The 25,720-nt window shown below is 41.9% G+C and overlaps 1 protein-coding gene across 5 annotated transcripts; it reads left to right on the top strand.

Moving 5' to 3' along the window:
• The first annotated feature begins 3,780 nt into the window (after nucleotides 1-3,780).
• On the top strand, nucleotides 3,781-25,275 carry pcsk7 (proprotein convertase subtilisin/kexin type 7). Of its 5 annotated transcripts, none has more exons than XM_083694976.1 (16): nucleotides 3,781-3,829; nucleotides 6,955-7,409; nucleotides 8,369-8,503; nucleotides 8,758-8,923; nucleotides 11,593-11,683; nucleotides 13,359-13,413; nucleotides 13,579-13,717; nucleotides 14,107-14,207; nucleotides 14,766-14,933; nucleotides 15,063-15,167; nucleotides 15,855-15,957; nucleotides 21,669-21,825; nucleotides 23,565-23,659; nucleotides 23,772-23,877; nucleotides 24,267-24,384; nucleotides 24,520-25,275. In XM_083694976.1, the coding sequence occupies exons 2-16, from the start codon at nucleotides 7,005-7,007 to the stop codon at nucleotides 24,748-24,750; spliced, it is 2,175 nt and encodes a 724-aa protein (XP_083551102.1). In that variant the 5' UTR covers nucleotides 3,781-3,829; nucleotides 6,955-7,004; the 3' UTR covers nucleotides 24,751-25,275. The 5 variants fall into 5 exon arrangements, with proteins under 5 accessions (XP_083551102.1, XP_083551105.1, XP_083551101.1 ...); XM_083694979.1 differs by having other exon boundaries at nucleotides 3,825-3,829; nucleotides 6,959-7,409; XM_083694975.1 differs by lacking the exon at nucleotides 3,781-3,829 and adding an exon at nucleotides 5,833-5,949.
• Nucleotides 25,276-25,720: the final 445 nt, after the last annotated feature.

Genomic DNA, 25,720 nt, shown 5'->3' with positions numbered 1-25,720 from the left:
TGGAAACGGGCTCGCATGGCCTTAAGCCAGTCCACATCGTGCCACCAGAGGCAGGCCAACCGACACAGGAGACCGGTTCCACAGCTGAGACCAGGTCAACGAGTATGGTTGTCCGCCAAGGACCTCCCATTGAGAGTGGATTCTCGGAAGCTTGCTCCACGTTACATCGGACCGTTCCGCATCATTCGGAGAGTGAATCCGGTCGCTTACCAGCTGGAGCTCCCAAGATCCATGAATGTGAACCCAGTGTTTCATGTATCCTTGTTGAAGCCAGTGATTACCTCTCCTCTGTCCCCCCCTGTGCCCCCCCTCCCCCACCCCGTCTCATAGGTGGAGGTATGGCTTATTCCGTCAAGCGGCTGTTAGACTCAAGACGTGTTGGACGGGGACTACAATACCTTGTAGACTGGGAAGGCTATGGCCCAGAAGAGAGGAGTTGGGTTCCTTCACGACACGTCCTGCACCGAGGCCTTGTTCAAGACTTTCATCGAAGTCGACCAGATCGCCCTGGGCCGCCGGGAGTCGGCCGTAGAGGAGGGGGTCCTGCCACGAGGCTGTCCAACCAGCAGATGGCGACAGAGAGCACTTCCAGGGGGACCAAGAGGAAGTAACTAGGAGATGCCCATATTTGGTCCTTCCTGCCCTAGGGACTCACCTGCTACCTATGACAGGAGTGATTGTGTTTTGTGTTTATGTTTCTCACCTGTGTTTTACTCGTTAGACCTTATTAGTTGTAGTATTTTAAGACCTCTGTTAGCAGTGCCTCCTTGTCGAGTTATGAATGTTTATGCCTGAGACAGTTTTGCTGCCTATTGTAAAGATCCCTAAGTTTTCGAGTAAAAGCCTTGAACCTCCCTACTGCCTCTGACTCTGCATTTTTGGGGTTTTGCCTGGTTACCATCAGCCTTGGCTAAGGTGTATAGAGCCACTGGTGGTCTACTCTCAATCTACCGTGACACTCTGAATGTAAGTTAGTCAGTCTACACATTGTAAAGTTTAATTGAGGTGTCAAGCTTAAAATATGAAAAAGTGGATACATTTTTAAATGTCCCCATTCAGAGCAAATGGCCATAGGAATTAATAGGATTTCAAGCAAAATGGGGTACAGCGCAAAAAGTATAAATGGTATAAAAATGTAGTAATATATAGAAGTTCTTTGGGCCAAGAAAACAATCAAATTGACGGAGGGGTGGGACGAAGAAAAATGTCACAGCAAGATGGCAGGTACTTCACTGGAAAATGAGGATATCTTCCACTACAATTTCTGAATTAAATATACACTTTTTGTATGAAAAACACTTTCTAAACACTTACGCTTACTAGCAAGTTACTCTGTTACTAGCATACAAATGCCTAAGAAGTTCGTGTTACATAATCGCTAATCGTTGCTAGCTACCTTTCCAGCTAAGGCACTGCATCAGGTAGCCTAGCAACAACAGTCACGCATTTCACCATGTTAAGAGACAGGAGTTTTTGAATTACAAAAAGCTGAATATTTAAAAAAAAGTATAAGTTTGAAAAATATAAATGTAAGCAACTCAAGTTAGACCTAGCTTAAAAGCTGTAGGAGGAGTAGCATACCTGAAAAATCAGAAGAATTTGAAGAATAAGAATAAGTATGAGCAATAACAATAGTTGGTCTTGCTGAAGCAAGCCCAGTAATAAATATGAGCAAGAATAGTTGGACTTGCTTATGCAAGCCCACCTAATAATAAGTATAAGCAAGAACACTAGTTGGATTTGCTTAAGCAAGCCCAGCTAATAATAAGTATGTCTGAGAACAATAATTGGACTTGCTGAAACAAGCCCACCGAATAATAATAATAATAATAATAGGCTATTATAGAAGAGACAAGCTGCAAATTATATGAAACACAGGGGACCAAGTCCCATACATGCAGTTAACAGTGAGCTCAGAATCACAACATTGAGAACGAAAGAAAGACAGTCTGTACATGCAATTTACGTCATGTAGGCCACTTGATGAACGATATATAAATGTATACATCTTACACTATATCCCAAATGTAATGCTTAGTGCTTAATACACCAGCTAAATTCATTCATCCTAAAAAGTGACTGCAGCACCCTCACTCAAATAAGAGCTTTTGTCCATTGAAAATAAAAGGTGTTTGTCATCAACACCAACTCACAATTCAGTCAGACAGTCCATGTAGGAATGATTTTGTTTAACACCTAGGCTTTAGTCAAAGTGGCTTTATTGTCAATTCTTCACATGTCAAGACATACAAAGGAATCGAGAGGACGTTTCTCACTCTCCCACGGTGAGACAGATAAAGTGCCCAGGCACAACAGATAACACATACTAAAAGTAAAACATTCAATAAAAATAATTTAAACAGTGCAAAAAGAGCAGTCGGTAAAGACAGTAAGTAGCAGCCAGATACTGTGTATTCTGTATAAAAAAATAATAGTGCAATAGTGCATTGTAGCAATAGAATAGTGGATTGTCCAGAGTCCGTAGTGTTTTTTGGGGGGGGGGGGGGGGGGGGGGGCTGAAGGGTTGGGAGGGGGGGTGGTGGTTTCAGCTTCTTGACAGCTTGGAGGATGTGGCTGGGGGAAGTGAGGGGAGAGAATTTAGCTTCCTGACAGCTTGGGGTATGAAGCTTTTCGTGAGTCTGGTGGTGTGGGCACGGAGGCTCCTATACCTTCTTCCAGAAGGCAGGAGGCTGAACAGACTGTGTGCGGGGTGGCTTGCGTCGCTCACAATCGAGGTAGCTTTGCGGGTGAGGCGGGTGGAGTAAGTCTCTTGCAGGGAAGGGAGTGGGGCACCAATGATCTTAGCAGCTGTGTTCACAATGCGTTGCAGTGCTTTCCTACTGTGTTCGGTGCAGCTACCGCCCCACACAGTGATGCAGCTGGACAGGATGCTTTCAATGGTGCCTCGGTAGAATGTTGTCAGGATAGGTGTGGGAGCTTTCGCTCGCTTCAGCTTGCGGAGGAAGTAGAGGCGCCACTGGGCTGTCTTCGCCAGTGATGCGGTGTTGGTGGTCCAGGAGAGGTCCTCACTGATGTGCACCCCCAGGAATTTGGTGCTGCTCACTCTCTCCACAGCAGCACCATCGATGGTCAGTGGTGGGTGTTCGGTGTGCCTTCTCCGGAAGTCGACCACAATCTCCTTCGTTTTGCTGACATTCAGCAGGAGGTTGTTGTCTCTGCACCACGTGGTCAGAAGGTTGACCTCCTTTCTATAGTGGGTCTCGTCGTTCTTGGAGATGAGACCCACCAGAGTTGTGTCGTCCGCAAACTTCACCATGTGATTGGTGCTGTGGGTTGATGTGCAGTCGTGAGTCAGCAGGGTGAAGAGCAGGGGACTGAGCACACAGCCTTGGGGGGCCCCTGTGCTGAGTGTGATGCTGCTCGAGGTGTTGTTGCCGACTCGTACTGCTTGTGGTCTCTCGCTGAGGAAGTCCAGCAGCCAGTTGCAGAGGGAGGTGTTGAGCCCCAGCTGGTCCAGTTAGTTGACTACTATCTACTGCCATTCATTCCAAAATGATAGGAAGCAACTAGTCTGGAGTAAATTAAACTGTGTTCATATTTGACACAGACTATTAACAACTATGATATAGTTCCAGTTGTTAAAAGGATAGATTAGTGCACTCTACTGGAGGAAGTTGTAACCCGGCCCAACCCTGCTTAGCAGCCGAGATCGGACGACATTGGGCGTGTTTCAGGTGGTATGGCTGCAAACAAAGTGGTTAGTGCTGTATATAAAGTTCATGCGACTCAGGATGAATACCTGAATAACTCTGCATCACAAAGAAACACATACAAGCCAGGAGACATCCACCAATAGCTACAATTTAAGGTGGGTTTCTTTCCTTTCCCTGAACAGCAGAAGGCGGATTGTGCAATCAACCTTCATGCCAGTGCTAGATTATGGTGATATCATCTAACAAAATGCAGCAGCCACCACTCCTAAACCTTTGGATGCCATTTATCATAGCGCCCTTCACTTTATCACAGGTTATAGTTCCAATACCTACCATTGCATTCTTTACCAATAGGTCGGCTGAACCTTGTTAAAGTCCTTTTGATCGCATCATTACTCCCTTTTTGTGTACAAAACCCTACTGCATGAACTCCCAGTTCTCACCTCGTTATTGAAGTATAAGAACATAAATTCAGTCAGGACATTTACTGAATTTGTCAGGACACTTATTGCAGTTTGTGCATTTGTGGTTGGTGTGTTCAGTTCAACAGTGTAACTGTGGGTTCGGTTTGCTAATGGGCGCAGTCAGTGGTAACTTTGGAGCCATCTCCATTAACAAGGTGTTTGCTCCATCTGATTGGCAGCAAGAGGATGAATGCATAGTGTATTACATTGGTGACTTTTGTGCAATCATGCTCTTTTGCCTTTGCAGGTACTTGGTTGGAATGGCTAAATTGCTGTACTTGCGGGAGCTATCTGACTCAGGCCAGGGATTGTTAGGTTTTAGTTCTTAGTTCAGCTCGGTGTTTGACACTGGGATGCTTGACATCTGTTAAATAGTATTCATAGGTCTCAATTGAGTAGAATTATGTTTTTTGCTGGTGGGTGCTGTTTAGGTCACCTCGATAGCTATGTAGATTTCTCTGAAGAGGCTAGGAGTTAAGGAGTAACACTTAATGAGATACTTGATGTCACAGTTTTTTGTCATTGTTGAACTGAACACACAAACCACAAATGCACTCTGACACTAGACACACCCCCAAGCACTTTGAGGTGTGTGGCTGGAGTAAATAGACAACAACATTTGCTAAGACATCGCTTTAGATTCAAACTAACCTGAACCATATTCTAGAAGTGATGCCGAGTGGGGTGGTACCAGAGATTAATTGAAATCTTTGAAAAATTGTTCTGTACAGCCCATTATTCTGGGGCAATACTATTTAATCAGGGTAATGAGGATATAAGAACAATTACAAACCCTTCTGGGGCAATACTATACCAAATATGATATGGTTATGATTGATATATATTTGTATATTGTTAGCATATTGTTTGTGGTGCCTTGATGCCTATTTACCATGTTTAAATGCAAAATAAAGTTTAATTTGGGTGCTCTTATTTTGAAGAAATCCTCATTTACATACATTTACATTGACCGGAAGTAGATGAGCGACGTTCCAATAAGCTCCATCTAGCTACATTAAGACTTCCGGTTTCGCTTATCGCCGTTTTAGAGTTAAAAATATGAATGGAAAGTGATGGGATCACAATATTTTGTCTTATTTTTGCTGAAATAAGCACAAATTACCCAACAGAAAGTATATACAATTTTGAAAAAGTAATTTTGATCTTTAAAATGTACATATTGGTGGAATTACACGTCTATTATATTTGTATAAACTGGACTGTTTATAAAAGATTTAAGTACATCTCTGGTTCCGCTCTATTCGGGAGCATTTCTAGAATGCATATCGGGTGAGTTTGAGTTGAAAGCGATGCCCCGCCATGCAGCTCAAAGCACCCAATATGCACTGTGTAGGACACATGTAATGGACTGTACAGAACTGGTACTGGTATCTCTGGTACCACTCAACTGGAACAATTCTAGAATGCATATCAGGTGAGTTTGAATCTAAAACAAACACAAAAAAATTCTGTACAGTCCATTATATGTGTCCTACACAGTGCAGATTGGGTACTTGCAGCTGTATGGCCGCAGTAAATAACCAGCAATATCAGCATATTTCTTGTGATTCCTTGATCCCTATTTACCATGTTTAAATGCAATATAAAGTCTAACTTCGGTGCTCTTATTTTGAAGAAATCTTCATTTACATACATTTATATTGATTGGAGGTATATGGGCGGAGTTCCACTATTGGAGCTCAGAGAACGCAGATCTTGGCGATCGTCATCTAGGCGAGATACCTAAAATGGATATCTGAATGAACTTGTCACCCACAAATACATTGTAGAATAAAACAGCTGAAAGAAAGGTAATATGAATATGAAATTCAGTAATGTAACTAGCTAGCTAACTACTTAAGATAATACTTGCTTGGCGTGTTGGGGATTAGCTACTAACAACATAGCTGGCACCGGTGCTGCCCTCAGCTCAGCGGCTGGTTAGCTAGCTAGTTACCTCTGTCTCTGTCTTCACCGCTCTCTGATAACATCTGATTGCCAACAACGTGAGTAATTATGTCAGTTAGCTAGCTAGCTAGCTAGCGTGTATCGTTTCCTATTCGTATTTGTAGTTAGTATTGTTCGGAAATGCATTCCCCTACTAGCTAGCCAGTTCGCCAATTGGTTAGCTTGCGTGAGCGAATGATGTATCAGGCAGGGAGCTATGTTACATAGTATGTACTGTATTTAACTAGCTGGCACTGGCTAGTTTAGTCTTTAGTGTTGGGGTGGAAACTGGGGCTAGCTAACCCTTGGCCTGGGACAAATAATGAGTATCCATAACGAGGACAGATCTGATCAGTATGTTTGTAATCGAAGCCATTCGGCTCGTATATGTAGAAAATGTATTTCTGCTCTACATTGCGGAAGTTGGAGAGTAGTGTACATACTAACACACATATGGACGACAACAAATTGCACTCATGGCGGATGTCATTCTTAGCTAGATACTACACAGTGTAAAATAACAAAACAACATTGATTCTAAATATGATTCTAAATAGACCGGAATCGATTTTAAAGGAGTTGAGAGTTCTACCTACCTACGCTCTAGCACTCTAGCAACATATTTTAGCACTGTTTATTTAAATGTTTAACACTAATTGCCATCTTCTCATGGATGTTGTTAATGCTGTTTAAATATTGTGATTATTGTTTGCAACTGGTGAGTCTGCACAAGCAATAGCTTGCCTTCTATGTAATATCCCATCTCTACCTTTGCTTTTCTCTCTTCTGTCTGTTCTACCCCCTTCTCCCATTCTGTTACACCCCCCCCCCCCCCCCCCCCCCATGTCTCCCCCTGACTGTTTCCCCAGGCAGCAGTTCTGATGTGGAGCGGTTGCGTAGAGCACGTGCCTGTGTTACCATGGGATCACCTTCCTTTTTCTCATTCCTTCTCTGCCCATCCCTCACGCTTCTCCTGACCATTTACCCTCTACAAGCCTCCTTCTCCCCCCCTCCCTCTTGTGGGCCTGGACAGTCCTGGGCTGTCCGGCTGCACACAAACCCTGAGCTGCTGGAGGATGGCTCCCTGGACCTTGACGAGCTAGCCAGCATGGTGGCAGAACATGCTGGGCTGGAGAACAGGGGCCAGATTGGGCAGCTGGAGGGCCACTACCTGCTGTGTGCCAAGGCAGAGGAAGAGGGCAGGGCTGGGAAAGTGCTGGCAAACCACCCTCATGTGCTCTGGTACTCTCAGGAGCAGGTCCTCAGCAGGTCCAAGAGGGCAGTGGCCTTCAATGACCCCAGATACCCGAAACAGTGGCACCTGGTGAGACAATCCTCTGTCTTCCTCTCCTTTCTTGATATAAACCTTAGATACCCAGACCCAGTTTTGCATGAAAATGGAGTAGTGATTAGACTGCTCAAGGAGACCCCAAATAACTGTTTTGATTTACCTTTTCATTCAGCTTTTGAGCCACAAAAGTATAATTTTACATGAAAGCCTATGCAGAACATGAATGTGCTTGAGAGTGTGTTTACAGTCCTTAATGCCCGATGTTGCGTATACGCGACATTTACATTTTTACCTTCGCCAAATTCATATTTTTCTTAGAAAATGTACTCTGGCATCTCTGGACATCTGTGTTTACAGGCAGTGATTTCTGTCATTATTCAGAGAGAATTTACGTTGCTGTGATTACAACAATCGGCCACCAAAAGTGCTAAAAATGTTTATTATGATCTATTGTCCAAGACAGGATTTTTTTTTCGTGAGTTGATCACGTACAGACATTTTACCAGGCGTTCAAAGACATTGTTACCTATATGCAACACCAGGTGTTAAAGGGTCATGGCTTTGCCTACAGCATTAGTGGCACTCGCTCACAGTAGCCCCTTGACTTATGATTGCTATCTGATTCTACTGCATTTTGAACTACCCAGAAATTTTAAAATAAAGATTTCTCTGCATCCACATCGCACTGTGACATCAGAAATCACTCTGCCACCAGGGTTCCTGCTTAGGTGCCTGAGCAGCCATTTACATTACACAGTGCCTGTTGTAGACATTTTTACCTCAGTGCAAGCTAGGCTAATCAACGTTTGACAGACATAGGGGCCCCTGCCGCCTGTGCTACCCTACCAATAGCAAAAAATAAAAACACAAAACACACACCCCAAAAACAATTTTCAAGCAGCCTGACAGTATTAGCCTATGATTTGAAGTCAGAGCATATGGACGTGTTTTAAGTTTCCATCAAATCGTTCTTCCCCTCTACCCACCCACAGCACAACGATGTCCGGGAGGGGATGGACATCAATGTGACTGGGGTATGGGAGCGCAACATCACTGGGACAGGCGTGACAGTGGTCGTAGTTGATGATGGGGTGCAGCACACCCTCAAGGATATTCAACCAAACTATGTGAGTGAGACTGGCCACATGTCTTATCAGCTGACTCTTAGAGGACCTTTCTGCACACCCGACTGTAGCTGAGGTGCAGGAGATGAAGAGCTAAATCTAAGCTTTCAGTAGGAAGACCTTCATCAGAGCATACCTGACTCTCAAATGATACCCTCTCTCCCACTAATTAAGGGAATACGAATTTATTTGACATTTGCAATTGTCGTGATGTAGTTTGTTGTCCAAGACATTCTGTCGTTGTTTTGTCCCTCCAGAGTCCAGAGGGCAGTTATGACTTGAATTCCAACGACCCGGACCCCATGCCTCACCCGGATGTCCGCAGTGATAACCACCATGGCACACGGTGTGCCGGTGAGATCGCTGCTGTCTCCAACAACAGCTTCTGTGCCGTGGGCGTGGCTTATGGCAGTAAAGTGGCTGGTATGTACATTGGGAGAATTGCACAGCCAATTGCATTATTAGACTGTGTGGCCATGATGAGCATGTAAATAGATGCATACGTTTTAAAGTACAGTGCCTTCGGAAAGTATTCAGACCCCTTCACCTTTTCCACATTTTGTTGTGTTATAGACTCAATTTAAAATGGATTAAATTAAAATAATTTCCCATCAATCCACACACAATACCCCAGAATGACAAAGTGAAAACAGGTTTTTAGAAATTACAGTAAATTTATTAAAATCGAAATACAGAAATACCTCATGTACATAAGTAATCGGACCCTTTGCTATGGCACTATGGCTAAAATACAAAAATGTCATCAACAAATCACTCAATAAGTTGAATTGAGTCCATCTTAATGCAAGGATAATACACTGCTCAAAAAAACACTTAAGGGACACATCAGATCTTGATGAACGAATTATTCAAGTTGAAAATCTTTACTGATGTACATTGTATAATTTGTTGAGAACAAAATGACATAACAACAGTCAATGGAAACCAAAATCATCAACCCATTGAGGGCTGGATTCAAAATCACACCGAAAATCAAAGTAAAAAATTCAAATCACAGGCTGATCCAACTTGTGTGAATTTTATCACGGCAACTCATGATGTGATTCAGTAGTGTGTATGGCCCCCGCTTGCCTGTACGCACTCCCGACAACGTCTGGGCATGCTCCTGATGAGTCGGCGGATGGTGTCCTGGGGGATCTCCTCCCAGACCTGGATCAGGGCATCAGTGAGCTCCTGGACAGTCTGTGGCGGTACTTGGTGGCGTCGGATGCACCGATACATAACGTCCTATAGGTGCTTAATTGGATTTAGGTCAGGGGAACGAGAGGGCCATTCAATGGTATCAATGCCTTCTTCATCCAGGAACTGCCTACACACTCTGGCCACATGAGGCCGGGCATTGTCCTGCACTAGGAGGAACCCAGGGCCCACTACACCAGCGTAAGGTCTGACAATGGGTCTGAGGATCTCATCCCGGTACCTAACAGCAGTCAGGGTAACGTTGGCTATGACATGTAGGTCTGTGCGACCCAGCATTACGTTCACCACGGCGTCTCCAGACTCTTTCAGGCCTGTCACATGTGCTCAGTGTGAACCTGCTCTCATATGTGAAGAGAACAGGACGCCAATGGCGGACCTGCCAATTCCGGCGTTCTCTCACGAATGCCAATCGAGCTGCACGGTGCTGGACAGTGAGCACAGGTCCCACTAGAGGACGTACCGCCTCATGCTACAAGTAGTGACAAGGACACTAGCAGAACACAAAACTAGAGAAGAATCAGTCAGGAAGGATAAGGAGAGAGCAATTGTCTGTGGCCACCACATGCAAAACCATTACCTTTTTGGGGGTTGTCTTGCTTTTGCCTCTCCAGTGCACCTGTTGTCACTTTCATTTGCACCAAAGCAGGTGAAATTGATTCACAATCGCTTGTACTTCCTAAATGGGCAGATTGATATCCCTGAAGTTTAACTGACTTGGTGTTACACTGTGACGATTAAGTGTTCCCTTAATTTTTTTGAGCAGTGTAGTTCATGTCATTTTGGAATTAATATCTTTGTTTTTATAGGGTCTCTGATTTGCATAGGAATCAATTACACACTGTGTAGATTAGGATGTCACTACCAACTCAGCAAGTTTCATAATTTTCTCTTGATCCTGACAAACTCCCCAGTCCCTGCTAGTGACAAACATACCCATAACTTAATTCAACTACCACTATTCTTCACACGAGAGATGGTGCAGAAACTGCATTGCATGTGCTGGATTTGCACCAAACTTAATGCTTTGTAGTAAAACCAAATAAACACATTTCCAGCCACTTTCTTTGCTGTATCACTTGAATTCATTGTTGCAAACACAATTATGGATATGAGAGAGGATATTATATATACTGTATATATTAATGGATATTTTCCATTAAGGGATTCTTTTTGGCCACTTGGTTATAGACCAATTTTGTAGAGTGACTGAGATGATGTTATCCCATCGACTGTGCTTTTTCCTCTCCATCATTCAACTTTGTGGATTTTTCTAAGTCTCTCCATTTGCTCAGTTTGTAATGACAACCTGATCCACACAGTGTGTAATTGATTCCTATGCAAATCAGAGACCCTATAAAAACAAAGATATTAATTCCAAAATGACACTAACTATTATCCTTGCATTAAGATGGACTCAATTCAACTTATTGAGTGATTTGTTGATGACATTTTTGCATTTTAACTAATTTCAAGAGTGTCAAAGGGTCTGAATACTTTTGTACATGAGGTATTTCTGTATTTCAATTTTAATACATTTACTAGAATACATTTCTAAAAACTTGTTTTTGCCTTGTCATTCTGGGGTATTGTGTGTGGATTGATGGCAAATTCTTTTAATTTAATCCATTTTAGTCTATTGAGTCTATAACACAACAAATTGTGGAAAAAGTGAAGGTCTGTATACATTCCGAAGGCACTGTAATTCAGCGTGTTTAGATACTCAGACGCTGCGTAGAATACAAGATCGTTATAGCATATCGATGTGGCGAAATGCCTCTCTAGGTTGTAGCATCTTTCATATGTTAAAGATCTGCACAGAATCAGTGGGTGTTAAAAATACTCAACTTTCTTCTATCATGCAACCTGTCCAGGTATCAGAGTTCTGGACGGACCCCTAACAGACAGCATGGAGGCGGTGGCATTCAATAAGCACTACCAGGTCAACGATGTCTACAGCTGCAGGTACAAAGCTGAACAACCAACCACAGCACACAACTAACCGTACCATTTGGGTGATTGGTGTTGGTGCCTACCATTGAAAATGCCGAATTGCCTTCTCTAATTTCTCAGCCGTTTGACCACCGATTTTTATTTAATTTTGTATGTCTGCTCACCATGCCAATGGCTACACATCCCCTGAATATTGTCACAATGAATTGAATGAATTGAACGAATGAATTAGTTCAGCCGTTTTCGTTTACCAGGTACCTTAAAATATTTGCATAAAAATTAAGAGACTTAGAGCAAACGGATGGATCAGAGCTTGGCTACGATATTCGCTGAGATCAAATCAATAAACAAAAAGGTTTAGTCAACACTATGTGGTTTCAGTGTGATTACAACTGTTTTCGTTTTACCTACCAACAACGTTATCAATGCTAATATCATCGCACAGCACCATGGTGGGTTACATCATCACAGCTAAAGTTTATTTTTAGACAAGAGGACTATACAGTGTGTACTTGAAAGCTAGGCAGATAACCATAATGACATGCTGAAAGGGGTGCCTTTGCTGGGATAACAATGGTATGCCCTAACGATAATTTATGTCAGATAAACCAGAAATATAGCTGTTTAATGGTATGGGCTCACCGCTGTTATGTCCAAACTTTGATGATGCTCTGCGACATGTATAAATAAATCGTGTAAATAATCTGTGAAATGGCAATGGCATAATACGTCCTCCAATACCAGTGATGTAGCTAGGTCCAGCTAGTTACCTGTAAACCTGCCCGCCAGACTTTGCACTGGTGTTCTCGGGAAGATCATTTTTCTGGTCGTCATTACTGTACAAAGCATAGCAGCCTCGGGCGATCTGCAGATCATTTGCGACATTTATTCACTACGTTTTCAGACTAGGGTAGCTGCTAGCTAGCTAGTGAACTCCATGCATAAAATAAAAGACAATACCCAATAGTGGATGTAAAACGTTTCTCGAATTAATCTGTTGAATAAAGCATGAATAGGCTGTGGCCGTAGCCCACACCAATAAACACACGATTTCAAACAAGTAAACAGCACTGAAAGACAACAGCAGGTGACATGTCAGAGGGTCACTACATTATTCATACTGTTCGAACTTCGAGCCTGACTGCCTGGTTTATCTCTAATGCTCTTTGACATTCATGACATTTGTGTTGTTAAAAATAAATCAATAATATTATGTAAATCCATAATATTATGTCGCTATCTCACTTGTTTTGTATACAAACATGCCACTGTCATGTTTATGAATAAGCGTAGTTCTTAAATGTTTTTGCTTTTCCAATAGGATTATTCATTGTCTTGCAGGATAGTGATGGGATCACATTTTTGTAATTTAACAGCAGTAATAGAACTTTCAACACTTTTACAGCGCGACCAAAATGGCATATACCTATTATTCAGAAAGACTGGTTGTGTAAATGAAATAGATTTACTATCATCATCAGTTCATATATCTTGGTGACTCTTGTGCAGTGACCAAAATGACGGATAGGGCCTACACTTGGTAAAAGTATGTTGTACCAATGAATGGTATAAATAAAGCTAGTGTATTCAATTAACACAAGACACAGAGACACACCAGTTATTCAATACTATTTATGTTGGCCAAAGTAAGGGGGCCTGCTCAACAACCTTTCCTTCTCTTTCTCAGTTGGGGTCCGGATGATGATGGACACACTGTTGATGGGCCACACCCCCTGGGCAAGGTCAGCAAGGACACCACATAGTGCCTGGAACACTTTTTTCTGTAGTGTGTATGGGTAGATGAATGTGGCTTTAAACCACATTGGGAGTGACAGAGTTGTGAAGTGGGAAGATCTGCACTTGTACTACTCTCCAACACCAGCATCATTTCCCACTTTTTCCTGCAGGCGGCGCTGCAGCATGGTGTGATCGCTGGCAGAAGAGGCTTTGGCAGTATCTTTGTTGTCGCCAGCGGCAACGGGGGCCTATACAAGGACAACTGCAACTACGATGGCTATGCTAACTCAATCTATACCATTACCATAGGTAAGGTACATGGATAGGAGCAATGCCTTTCAGTACTGTGTGTTTGGGATGAAAGCCGGGATTCTGATATTTCCCAACAAATTTCTCTCCCATTCCATGGGGAAAATTTACAAGAATGCAGGAAATAGCATATTACATGTTATTAACACAAAATAATGCAACATGCATAGTGTGAAAAATACTCAGATCAGACGTATGAAATTCAGACAAATGAATTTATAACTTTATATAATGTGTTTTTTCTGGACTTCTTTGTTGATATTCTGTCTCTATTTGTTAAACTAAAAGTACCATAAAAATTATAGACCGCTCATTTCTTTGTAATCGGGCAAACTAACAAAATCAGCAGGGGACCAAATAATTATTTCCCCCACTGTATGTGTTTCTAGGAGCTGTAGATGAGAACGGGAGGATGCCCTTCTATGCTGAGGAGTGTGCTTCCATGCTGGCTGTGACCTTCAGTAGTGGAGGCATCAAAATGCGCAGCATTGTGAGTCTACACACACACACACACACACACTAATATACCTACATTATGTAGACAACAATCCTGTCTCTGCCTTGTTGTAGCAGATAGATGAAGTGATGGCTTGTGAGTCAGGGAGCCTTAGCAGGGGTTGGGTACATGAGAATTGGGGGAAGAGAGAGTAGAAGCAGTAAAAAGTAAAGGTAAACCGGTTAACCTGTATTCTGGTCAATTTTACCAAAGTAATTTAAGGTACGTGGGTACAATATCACCAGTAGAAACTACCCTAACTTATTATGTGGTGCTGAGGTAGTATTGAGTAGTACTCAAAGGATTTCACAAGCTTGTCAAATCTATAAAGGAGATCAGTAGGAGACCCAGTTTGCTGCTGTTTTGAGTCCTCTCCCATGTGACATGAGCAGATAATGTTAGACCCAGAATGTTAGACACAGAAAACCTTAACTGTGTTGAGAGAAGGCAAATCTACCACTACTCTCCAGGCCAAGTGGTTTCTTTTAGGGGTCTATTGGTTGAAAAAAGTTTTGTTTACTGTATGTGTAAGTCTTGTTTATCCCTGTGTAGGTGACGTCAGACTGGTCATTGCAGCAGGGCACGGGCTGTACCGACGGGCACACGGGTACCTCAGCGGCGGCGCCCCTGGCTGCTGGCATGGTGGCACTGATGCTGCAGGTTCGACCCTGCCTCACCTGGAGAGATGTGCAGCACATTATCACCTACACAGCTACACAGGTATAGAGTGACATCAGCTACATGGGTATTGGGTCAGATTTGCAGGCTGGGGGCTTGGACGTATGTGCATTGAAAAACACCTATAGGTTATTGTCACAAACAGGATGAAGTGTGTGTGTGTTTTCACAGTATGACATGCGAGCAGACTGGGAAGTCAATGGAGCTGGCTTCCACCACAGCCACCAACACGGCTTCGGCCTGCTTAACGCCTGGAGGCTAGTCAATGCTGCCAAGGTACCACTCAGCCCTGCACGCACATACACCTGCCTGTGCTCCTGGATTTAAACTGTTGTGTTATCCATGTCTTCTGTTTGTATTGTATTTTTGTGTCTTGGCCTCTGTAGGGTGCATCATTTGATGTAAGATGTTCATTTCAGAGTTATGTCTGAACTTTGACAGATGAGATATATTAAAAGCAATTTTAGCAGTAATTTTCCCTTGCTAAAAGTATAAAATAAAACATTTTGCAATTAGAAATCCATAATGAGTTGTGAACCAACCAACTCTAAAGAGTAACTAAGCAATATTGCAAAAACAAAAACACTTCACTGTTGAAGTGAATTAAATTAATGTGGATACTAAAAAAATATAGGTTTGAGGATTGTGAAAGTTAAAATAGGACACTACATTGAATGTAGGATTTGCGTCTGTAATGGAAAATTAGGATTGATCCTTTCTCATGTTTGTTGTTGAATGTCATATCATGTTTATTGTAAAAGATGGATGGAAGGTCTAAATCTAATGTGTTAAAGCTGGACCTGAAGTGTGTGTGTGTGTGTGTGTGTGTGTGTGTGTGTGTGTGTGTGTGTGTGTGTGTGTGTGTGTGTGTGTGTGTGTGTGTGTGTGTGTGTGTGTGTGTGTGTGTGTGTGTGTGTGTGTGTGTGTGTGTGTGTGTGTGTGTCTCTATGTCTTTTCTGTCAGGTGTGGGAGTCAGTGCCTTTCCTGGTGTCCTATCAGAGCACAGTGCTGAAGGAGGAGGAGACTATTCCAACCAATCCAGAGAAGCTCTTCCTCACCTCAAATGGTTAGTAGTGTCTGTGAGTCAGTCTGTTGAGTATTCTGTGTATTTTCTGTTTCTCTTCTCTGTGTCAATAGAACTGCTCTGTGTAGAGTTGAGTGAGCAACAGAACAGAACCTCCCAACAGGCAATCAGAAACTGACCGTATAAGGCAATGTTCTCCAGTTTCTGTCACTGTGTACTCTGGGCAGTGGAGAGAGTCTCTCTCTCTCTCTCTCCCCTCACACACACACACACACACAGTGACCTCATTACAGCAGAGACATCTCTACCCTTCCTCTTTTCCTCTCTTCTCCCTTCTTTTATGGCCTCTATGGTTTACTCACTGTATGTGTGGTTCAGTGGTCAGCAGCAGAGCCAGAAGCACTGTGAGTTTCCCTGCTGCGCTGCATATGGGGCAGATAAGCCAGACTCTGACACTCATGTAAACCAGGAGTGGGCAATCATTTTCACATTAAGACTTTTGCCACGCCATCACGGGCATCAATTATATATAAATAACCAAACAGCCACGCTTTCTTGTAGACATTGTTACAATTAAAACTGCAATGCATCCTATCCAAATAAAAGTTTAAAGTGCATTTTCACTAAGGTCTCAACACAGTGTACATGATATAAAAACCAAACACATAACATCAATAAAGCCATATGGGTAGGCTACATCTCAAAATGGGGAAAGGCAATGTGGAGGGAGTTGCCATGAGCAACCGTATGCAGCTCTAAAAAGATGGGTCTTGAGGTTAGCCTTACAAGTGGTAACAGTTGCTGACCCCCTAACAAGAGCAGGCAGGCTATTCCACAGAAATTGTTTTATTATTGACTCTGACCTTGCGTTGGATATTCACATTAAGAACACATGCAGAAAAGCTTATTTTCACCTCCCATAATATTGCAAAATTAAAATTAAATTAGAAGTTCTCTTTCACTACAGGATGCCGAAACATTTATTTCACGCTTTTATATCATCAAGACTTGATTACTGCAATGCACTACTATCCGCCTCGTCCAAACACTCGTAGGCATTATCACTATCTAATTCAAACAAGATTACTATTAAACCTACAATGTATCCAACTCTGAGACGTTCAGGCTCATGTTAGCATCTGTAGGCTAGCTAGCTAGCTAACAAACTCCTGGTAGTTCTGGTATTTGGCTACACGCAAGCTTGCTCTCAAAGTGACAGTTCAAGTTTGCAAACTAAGCTCACAGCTTTTCCTGCCACATCAGTAAAGACATATTTAGGAGTCCGGATCCGGCCCGCGTGCTGTATGTTGTCCTGGTCTGGTGTAGACCTCCGGTGGCTATGTTCTGTGTGTGTGTCCAGTCTGGCATGGCAGGGCATAAGGACAATGCCTGAGTGGCTGACAAGGATTTTATCCAATAGAAATATGCTTGTTTTTAATCTATTCAACTTTGTTAGATAAACAATGAATTTAGTTTGCCACAGTTTTCTTTGTTTGAAAACATATTTTCATTCATTTTAAAAGCGTTTTTTGTTATTTATATTGATATAATGCAGGCAAATGTTTTAAACTACTCAATCACGATTTGCTGCTGTGTTTCCTAGGATCCAGGCTGTAGTATTCTAAGCAGTATTGGCTTCCCATGTGAAACAAGAAGAGCCATGGGATTTCAGCCGTGACATTACAGCACAAGGGCTAAGAAAGAAAGTAGCCATGATTTATAAAAAGTGAAGGGGGAAAAAACAATGCAACAGTGAATTAACAAAGGCAATCACAAAAACATTCAATATAAGCTATTATAAAATCAGTTATTAATTAACCTCTTATATCTCTCTTTGATCGGGTGCTCCATGGCACCCCAGGAGCGTGGGCACAGTCAGCCCTTCCTTCTCCCTCAAGTCCAGGAGTCTGGGTGCTCCAACAATTCTCTCCCCTTAACTCAAGACTCCCATGAACTGTAGCAGAAGCAACAGCATGTACCATTACAGGGTCATCATCCCTCACCTCCTCTTCCTCCTCCCTTCCCGCCTGGGCTCCATTGTGGTGGTCAGAGGGGGGGACCACATTGTTTATGAAGACAGTATTGAATCTTAAGCTGAGTGTTGAATATTCTAGAAAGTTACTGATGATAACCATTGCAATCAAAATATGAGTTCACTATGATGCTGGTGATGTCACAATGTTGGTCTGTGACATCATTGTATGCTCTGACTCAGGGTTCCGGCTGATTTATTTTCTACTGTTACCATAACAACTGGAACAGATGAGAAAGTGTTGTGAACCTGCTACATTACCAGGTGTGCCTCCTATGTATCTCTCTTTAACAGTGTAATAGGCTCTTTGCTCTCAGCAACATCACAAAAAGGCTATCCCAGTGCATTCCTTTTTCGGTCAAGATTATTCTCTCTTTGCATTGCAGAGTGTCAATTCACATGAGGCTATAATATGAAATGCTATAATAGGGACCATAAAGTGAAAATCACAACCTATTTTATTACGGTAGTAAACAACTCACGTATCTGGCTACTTTGTTGGGGAGCCAGGTGAGGGGTATTAGCCTTTTCACTCCTCCTTTAAAACAGGACTTAAAATTCACCTCTTCAAACAGACCTTCATGTAGTCTTCTTAGTTGTTTATAGTTAGATTTTTTTTTTATATATATATTTTTTATAAATGTACTCAGTTATATGTGCTTTGAGATTCATCAGATGAAAAGCAAATACATAAATAAATAATAATTTCTAAATAAATTACAAATAAAATGTATTATTATTATTCATAGCCAAATGTAATACCCTAATCAAAATATAATAAGTATAATAGCCTAATAATCAACTGTGCCCAATGCATTTCATACTATTTATATGAATTAATTTAACTCACTTATTTAATGTGACTAAGCATCCCAGTTGGGTTGGAACCCATCCTTTACGTATTTGCATTGATCATAATTTAAACTATAAAATACAGGATAGGCATTATGCCTATACCTGCAGAGATTTGTCAGTGGTTTTAACATCAACCTCTACACCGAAACATGGGCTCCTACAGTATGGTCTACTAAAACTGAAACATGTGTTCCTATAGTTTACTAAAACTGAAACATTTGCTATTAAATCGACTGATTAATTAACAACTTGAAAGCATAAGCAGCACAAGCAGATTTTCCCAAAAAACGGTTGCCAGAGTTTAAAAGGAGGAAGCATGCATTTACCAGAATGTTATCATTTATTCTCTCAGAATAAGACCGACACTTATGTCCTGCAGTAAATAGTTTTCATTTCTCTTCCTTTTATAATTCTTTCTGTTCTTGATCCTGCCATATCCAATGACCACTGTGTGTGTTGGTAAGTTTCACAGTTGTGGCTTCCGGTGGCCAAATGCATACAAAGCATATAGTCAAGAAAAATGCATAGCATGAAGTGCATTTCAGGCCACTTTTTGTCATTTTATGTCATGGATTACAATTGCTGCACAGGTCATGTGATAGGGGTAGCCTATTTCAGCACCATGGCAATTATATTTACCTTTGACCTATTCAGTTATCAAGCTTTAGGTGAGTTTTGTTGGAATATCTGCGTATTGATCAGAGGATACAGGTTGTTTACATCAATAATCCATATTTCACTGCATAGATAGCCTACCAGATAGGCTTACTGCCTTAATGTTCTTGTGTAACTGGGTTGGCGCTCAGAGTATATTTCTCAGTATGTACTCTCTTGTCAGTATGTTTCATCCTGTTGGATTGTGTGATTGTGTAAGAGACGGATTTGGTCATGGCCTGTTTAGCTCTTGTAGGCTACCAGACGGACACTATTGTGCACGAAGATGATGCCTGACCAGAAACACCCTACACCAGGGTAGGAAAATATGGAAGTTCTTAGTGCAAATAACCCTACACACACTTGCATTCACTTGGGGCCAATGTTAAAACTCCAACTCAGAATCCCAAAGAGACTGCTTGGTTTTAGAAAGACAAGCTGTTGTTAAAGTCCTCAAAGTAAAAAAATAAATTAAAAAAATGCAAACAGCATGAATAGGCTGTAGCACAGATCTGGGCAACATACTGCCCACAGGCCTGGTTCAGCCCGTTAAGGACTTACCTGGCCAGCCATCACTTCCAGCTGCTAAAATAAATATTATTTTCTTTGAAAAAAACTTTTCCAGCTTTGAATTGTTCATTTTATAAATTAAAAGTCCACCATATAATCACCAATAAGGGTTTAATATGTCAACAGCTCACAGGACCTTTAATTTGACACTGGCTTGAATGGTAATTTGTTGCTGGTAAGAAGAATATCAGCATCAGAGCGGCATGTGAAATATCTGCCACCCGGAAAGAGATGTAACTAGCAAGCTACGTGATGAGTTTGTCAAAGACAAGAAAGTAGACTGAATGCAGGATTTTTAAAAAGTAATGGACTCCTAAATATGTCTTTACTAATGTGGCAGGGAAAGCTGTGAGCATAGTTTGCAAACTTGGAGAGCAAGCTTGTGTGCAGCCATATACCAGAACTAACAGGAGTTTGTTAGCTGGCTAGCTAGCCCACATGAGGCTGAAGGTCTCAGAGTTGGATACATGGTAGGTTTAATAGTAATAAATTAAATAATTAAAAGCATCTAGGCTATTTTGTTTATTTGGATACAATGCATTGCTGTGTTAATTCTAATAATGCCTACTAGAGTGTGGCCTTAAAAGGCTTTTTGGTTCCTTATTTATAATAATTTAAAATAAAAATGAATACAAAAATCAATCAATCTCTACCACTACACACCTTTCTCTCTCGACTGCACCTATCCTCCCACCATCTCTCTCCCTTCCTCCCTTCACTTCACTATAACTATCTCTACCCCATACACTCCCATCCTCTCGCTCCCCTCCACCCATCTCTACCTCTTCTCTCTCTCCTGCCTTCTTCCTGTACTCTCCCTCTCCCTCTCTTTTCACACACCTTGTATCTCTCTCTCTCATCCTCTCTGGGAACAGTTCTTCCATATATGGTCATGGAGTGTTGGTGCCTCCCATTAGCAAACAGAAGTGAGGAAATGCCAGGCAATTACTGTACACTGGTGGAGGGAAATGTGGCCTGCTGTTGATCTTCCAATGAAAAGCATGCATTGAGCCGAATCTACCTAATTTCAGAATACATTGCATGATTGGCAACTCTAAATGTAGCATGACAGTAGGAGTTTAACAGAATAGTGGACTAGTCAACTAACATAACCACTAGACAGCGCTGTGGGCAGTTGTGGACTAGTCAACTAACATAACCACTAGACAGCGCTGTGGGCAGTTGTGGACTAGTTGTTGAGTATGTGATGTAAGTTGACCCTGTATGGTCCACGCTCATTTACATTATCTGCTGTTTCATTTTACGCCTAATCTCCTCTATTTCCTCTTGTGCATCTTCTCTGATATTTTGCTAGTCTCTGCTGTCTTTTTTTATGAAGACGCTGTTGTTACTATGGTGTGTAGCGTATAATGTTGCTGAATTCCATAATATCATACTATATATCATTTTATGATATCTAAGCTTTATTTAACCAGCTATGTGTGCTAAGCCTACATTGTTTGTGCATAGCCCTGTGGTTGTCTACCAATGTTCCAACATTTTTATTTTATTTTTTTTCTCTGTCTGCATGCCTTTTACATAATAACATAAACAATGATTAGTCAACTACTTTTGTCAGACCTCATGACTAGTAAAAATCAGTAGTCTGATTCTCTCTCTCTCTCTCTCTCTCCTCCCCCAGTCACTTCAGCCGACCTGGAACAGTCTGGGATGCAGACCTTGGAACACGTATCTGTCACCGTGACGATAACCCATCCCTGCCGTGGCAATGTGGAGATAGTGTTGTTCTGCCCCAGCGGGATGACCTCACTCATTGGAGCACGACGTGCCATAGACAGGTGAGTTTACATATAGCCCCCCCACCCCCAACACACACAGACCCCTTCACTTTTTCTACATTTTGTTGTGTCATAGACTCAATTTAAAGTGGAATTAATGTACCCAATGTATGTACCCAATAATAATAAACAATACCCCCTAATGACAAAGCGAATTTTTTTTTAGAAATGTTTGCAATATATTAATATATTATACTAAAATTGAAATACAGAAATACCTAATTTACATACGTATTCAGACCCTTTGCTATGACACTCTTAAAATTTGCTCAAATACAAACATTTCTTCAAGTCACTCAACAAGTTGAATTGACTCCATCTGAGTGCAAGGATAATAGTTAATGTGATTTCAGAATGAATATATTTTCTTTTTATAGTCTCTGGTTTGCATAGGAATCAATTACACACACACAGAATTTTGCTCTGTCAATATGGGGTATTGTGTGTGGATTGATGTTGTAACAATAACAACAAAATATGGAAAAAGTGAAGGGATCTGAATACTCTCTGAAGCCACTGTACATATGTGTAAGTAATTGGACAGTGAAGCATGGGACAAAAGTGATGGGACAATTGGCTTGACAGATGTTTCTGTTTGTTAGATATGTTCCTTCACATCATTTGTGCAGTCATAAGAGAGCTCTGTGTCTAGTGTTGATCCTAGGCTTTCCGTTTGCATTTGGAGTCTGCTGTGTTGTTGTTTGTGATGTGAGTTGCTTTAACGCCTTAATTTGCCCTTGGGGATCAAGTATCTATCTATCTATCTATCTATCTATCTATCTATCTATCTATCTATCTATCTAAAAGCCTGCAGAGTTCTGTTCTTGTGGACAGATGAGACAAACATTAACATGTACCAGAGTGAAGTGTGGAGAAATAAAGGAACTGCTCAATATCCACAGCCTTGTTATGACTTGGGCATGTATGGTTTCCACTGGAACTGGCTAATTTGTCTTCATTGATGAGGTAACTGAACAGCAGCAGCAGGATGAATTCTGAAGTGTACAGAAACAGCTTGTTAGCTGAAGTACAAGCAAATGCCTCCAAATTCATTGGACGGTGCTTCATAAAGAAGGACAATGACCCAAAACATACTGCCATAGCAAGTAGGGAGTTTTCCAAAGAGTGGAGAGTTTTTTACTAGCCACAATATTCAGATTTAAATCCTATTTAATTTGCTGAAGAGAAGACTTAAGGGAAAACTTCCTCAAAGCAAACAACAACTGAAGATGACTGCAGTACAGGCCTGGCAGAGCATCACCAGAGAAGATATCCATCGTCAATGGGTCACAGGCTTTAGGCAGTTATTGCATACAAAGGATTATCAACAAAAAACTAAACATGAGTGCTGAATTTGGACCTTTGATCAATCTGTCCCATGCCCTTTGCATAAAAAGTGTTTCTAAATGGTGAAACCAATACACAAATACCATCAAATAAAAACTGGGAATCTCTACTTTCATAGTAATTGTTTGATTTAAAATTAAAGTATAAAGCCAAAAGAAGAAAAAGATCTTCACTGTCCAATTACTTACTATATATATATATATAGCACTATATATATTTTTGGAGCTATCGCCTACCTACATTGTCTACCTAAAGACAACGCAATGCATAACCAATGTTGTTTAATATGACTAAACACTGCAGGACTTCACGTGTGCACATCAACATAACACTTTATTTTTTCTCATAAAACATTCTCACTTAACGCTGTTCTCTGTTGTGTGTAAACCTAGGGACCCGTCCGGCTACCAGGACTGGACCTTCTCCACTGTGCGCTGCTGGGGGGAGAGAGCAGAGGGCCAGTACAGACTACAGATCACTGACCACAGTAAGACCACCACTCTGTCATTCACCTGTGTACAGTATCACATGATGTGTGACCACAACATGGCGGCTCTAATGAGCCATCTCCTCCTCACTCCCTCTTTCTCATTCCTCAGAGGACCCTGCTGAGAAGACTTGCTTGCCTCAGGGAACTCTGAAGCACTGGAAGCTCACCCTCTACGGTTCCTCTCTTTCCTTTCAGGAGGTGAAGGACAGACAGAGGTATGGACCCTTGCTGCACCATCTATCTATATCACTGTTGAACGGCCTGTGTTCTAGCAATCTTAAAGAGATGCAACAGGATCTTTGTATAACTTCAGCCAAGTAATGTCAAATGACTTCATTGGACAGAGAGGGGCACACTTCCCCACTCCCATGAGGAAAAGCTTATTTTGCAACGGTTTGTTAGCATCAAACTGAGGACTGGTGGTCTAATGATATAAGACATCGATGAACATTATATCATAACTATACAGTCAACACTTATGCTGAAATCTGATTTGAAGAATTAGCAACAAAAATCCTATAGCTTGTCTTTAAAGCGTTTTCTCTCTGTGAATTAGTGTTGCACTATATGTGAGCATTGATTAGTTGGGTGTTTTGATTGACAGTGTGGTGGAGGAGGCTATGGGAGGTCAGTATCTGGACAGCACCTTCTCCTTGCCCTGCCCCCCAGGCCTAGACATCCCTCCTGAGATAGTCAACCCCTTCACCTCCAACAGTCTTAAGGTTGGTCACACACACACACACACACACACACACACACACACACACACAGCCCAGATGAGGAGAATATGCCTCCCTTTGACATTTTCCCCTGTCTTTCTTTTCCTCTCTCCTCTATCTCCATGGGTTTTGTTGTAGTCTCTGTTGCTGCTGGGCTGCTTTGCTCTCTTTTGGTCCCTGTACTACACCCTGGAGGTGATCCTGGCCCACCTGGACTTCTGGCAGCTGTGTGGGCATGGCAGGGGGCCACGTTGGAGTAGGGGGAGAGTGGCTGGGGCTTTGGAGGAGGACAGCTCTGAAATGGAGCTGCAAACCGTGTTGGACTCAGAGGACAAGGTGCCTCTCATCACAGGAGACACAGCCACATAGCACTGGAGAGCCTTTTTATTAAGTCTGTGGCCTTTAATCAGAAAGAGAGAGAGTGTGCGTGCGTGCGTGTTCGATTAAAGTGTGAGTTTGTGAGTGTAATGCGGTGCAGCATTGGACCTTGGATCTCTGAAACCTCTTTGGACTCTCTCTGGGAGATGCAGTGCCAAGATTGCCATCTCTGCCTTGCCCTGGGCCCTTAGGGGTCTTACCTCACCTAGCAAGAGTCACTGAGGTGGCTGGTAGTCTCTGGGGCATGAGTAGGTGTCACTGGTATGGGTTTGACACTTTTTAGATTTGAATGAGTGCTGAGAGTGCTGAGAGTGCTGAGAGTGCTGAGAGTGCTGAGAGTGCTGAGAGTGCGTGTGTGTGTGTGTGTGTGTGTGTGTGTGTGTGTGTGTGTGTGTGTGTGTGTGTGTGTGTGTGTGTGTGTGTGTGTGTGTGTGTTCTTGCCTGGTTTTGTCTTCTGAAATGTAATTTTTTTTGTGTTAGGGTTAGAGTGTGTGAAGCAGATGGAGCTATAGAGAGAGCTGCTTTTATAATATATATATATATATATATATATATATATATATATATATATATATATATATATATATATATATATATATATATAACATTTAAAAAAAGAGTTATTTTATTTTTCCAATTTTCCTCCTTTTAGCAATGGACCATGGTAATTTGCCATGGACGTTTTGGGATGTTACTGTGTGCAGACTATCATTTTATTTCCAGTACTTGAACTTGATTTGGGATTTGTGTGTGGGTTGTTGAATGTGTATTTTCATATCAACTGTAATACACCGCCTCCTCGGTAACTCACGCCTCCATCAGGTCCATCAGAATAAAATCAATTTAGTGTGAATAAAGCCCCAGCAAAACACCTCTAGAACCGCAAGTTATCTGAAACTGTTACCTATTGAGGCATGAGTTAACCGGCGGTCGGTGTACACACATGATAATGTGTGCCTGT

Source organism: Argentina silus (genome assembly GCF_951799395.1).
Source record: "Argentina silus genome assembly, chromosome: X".
Classification (NCBI taxonomy): Eukaryota; Metazoa; Chordata; class Actinopteri; order Argentiniformes; family Argentinidae; genus Argentina; species Argentina silus.
Note: the sequence above shows the minus strand (reverse complement) of the source record. Positions and strands in the feature narration are given on the sequence as shown.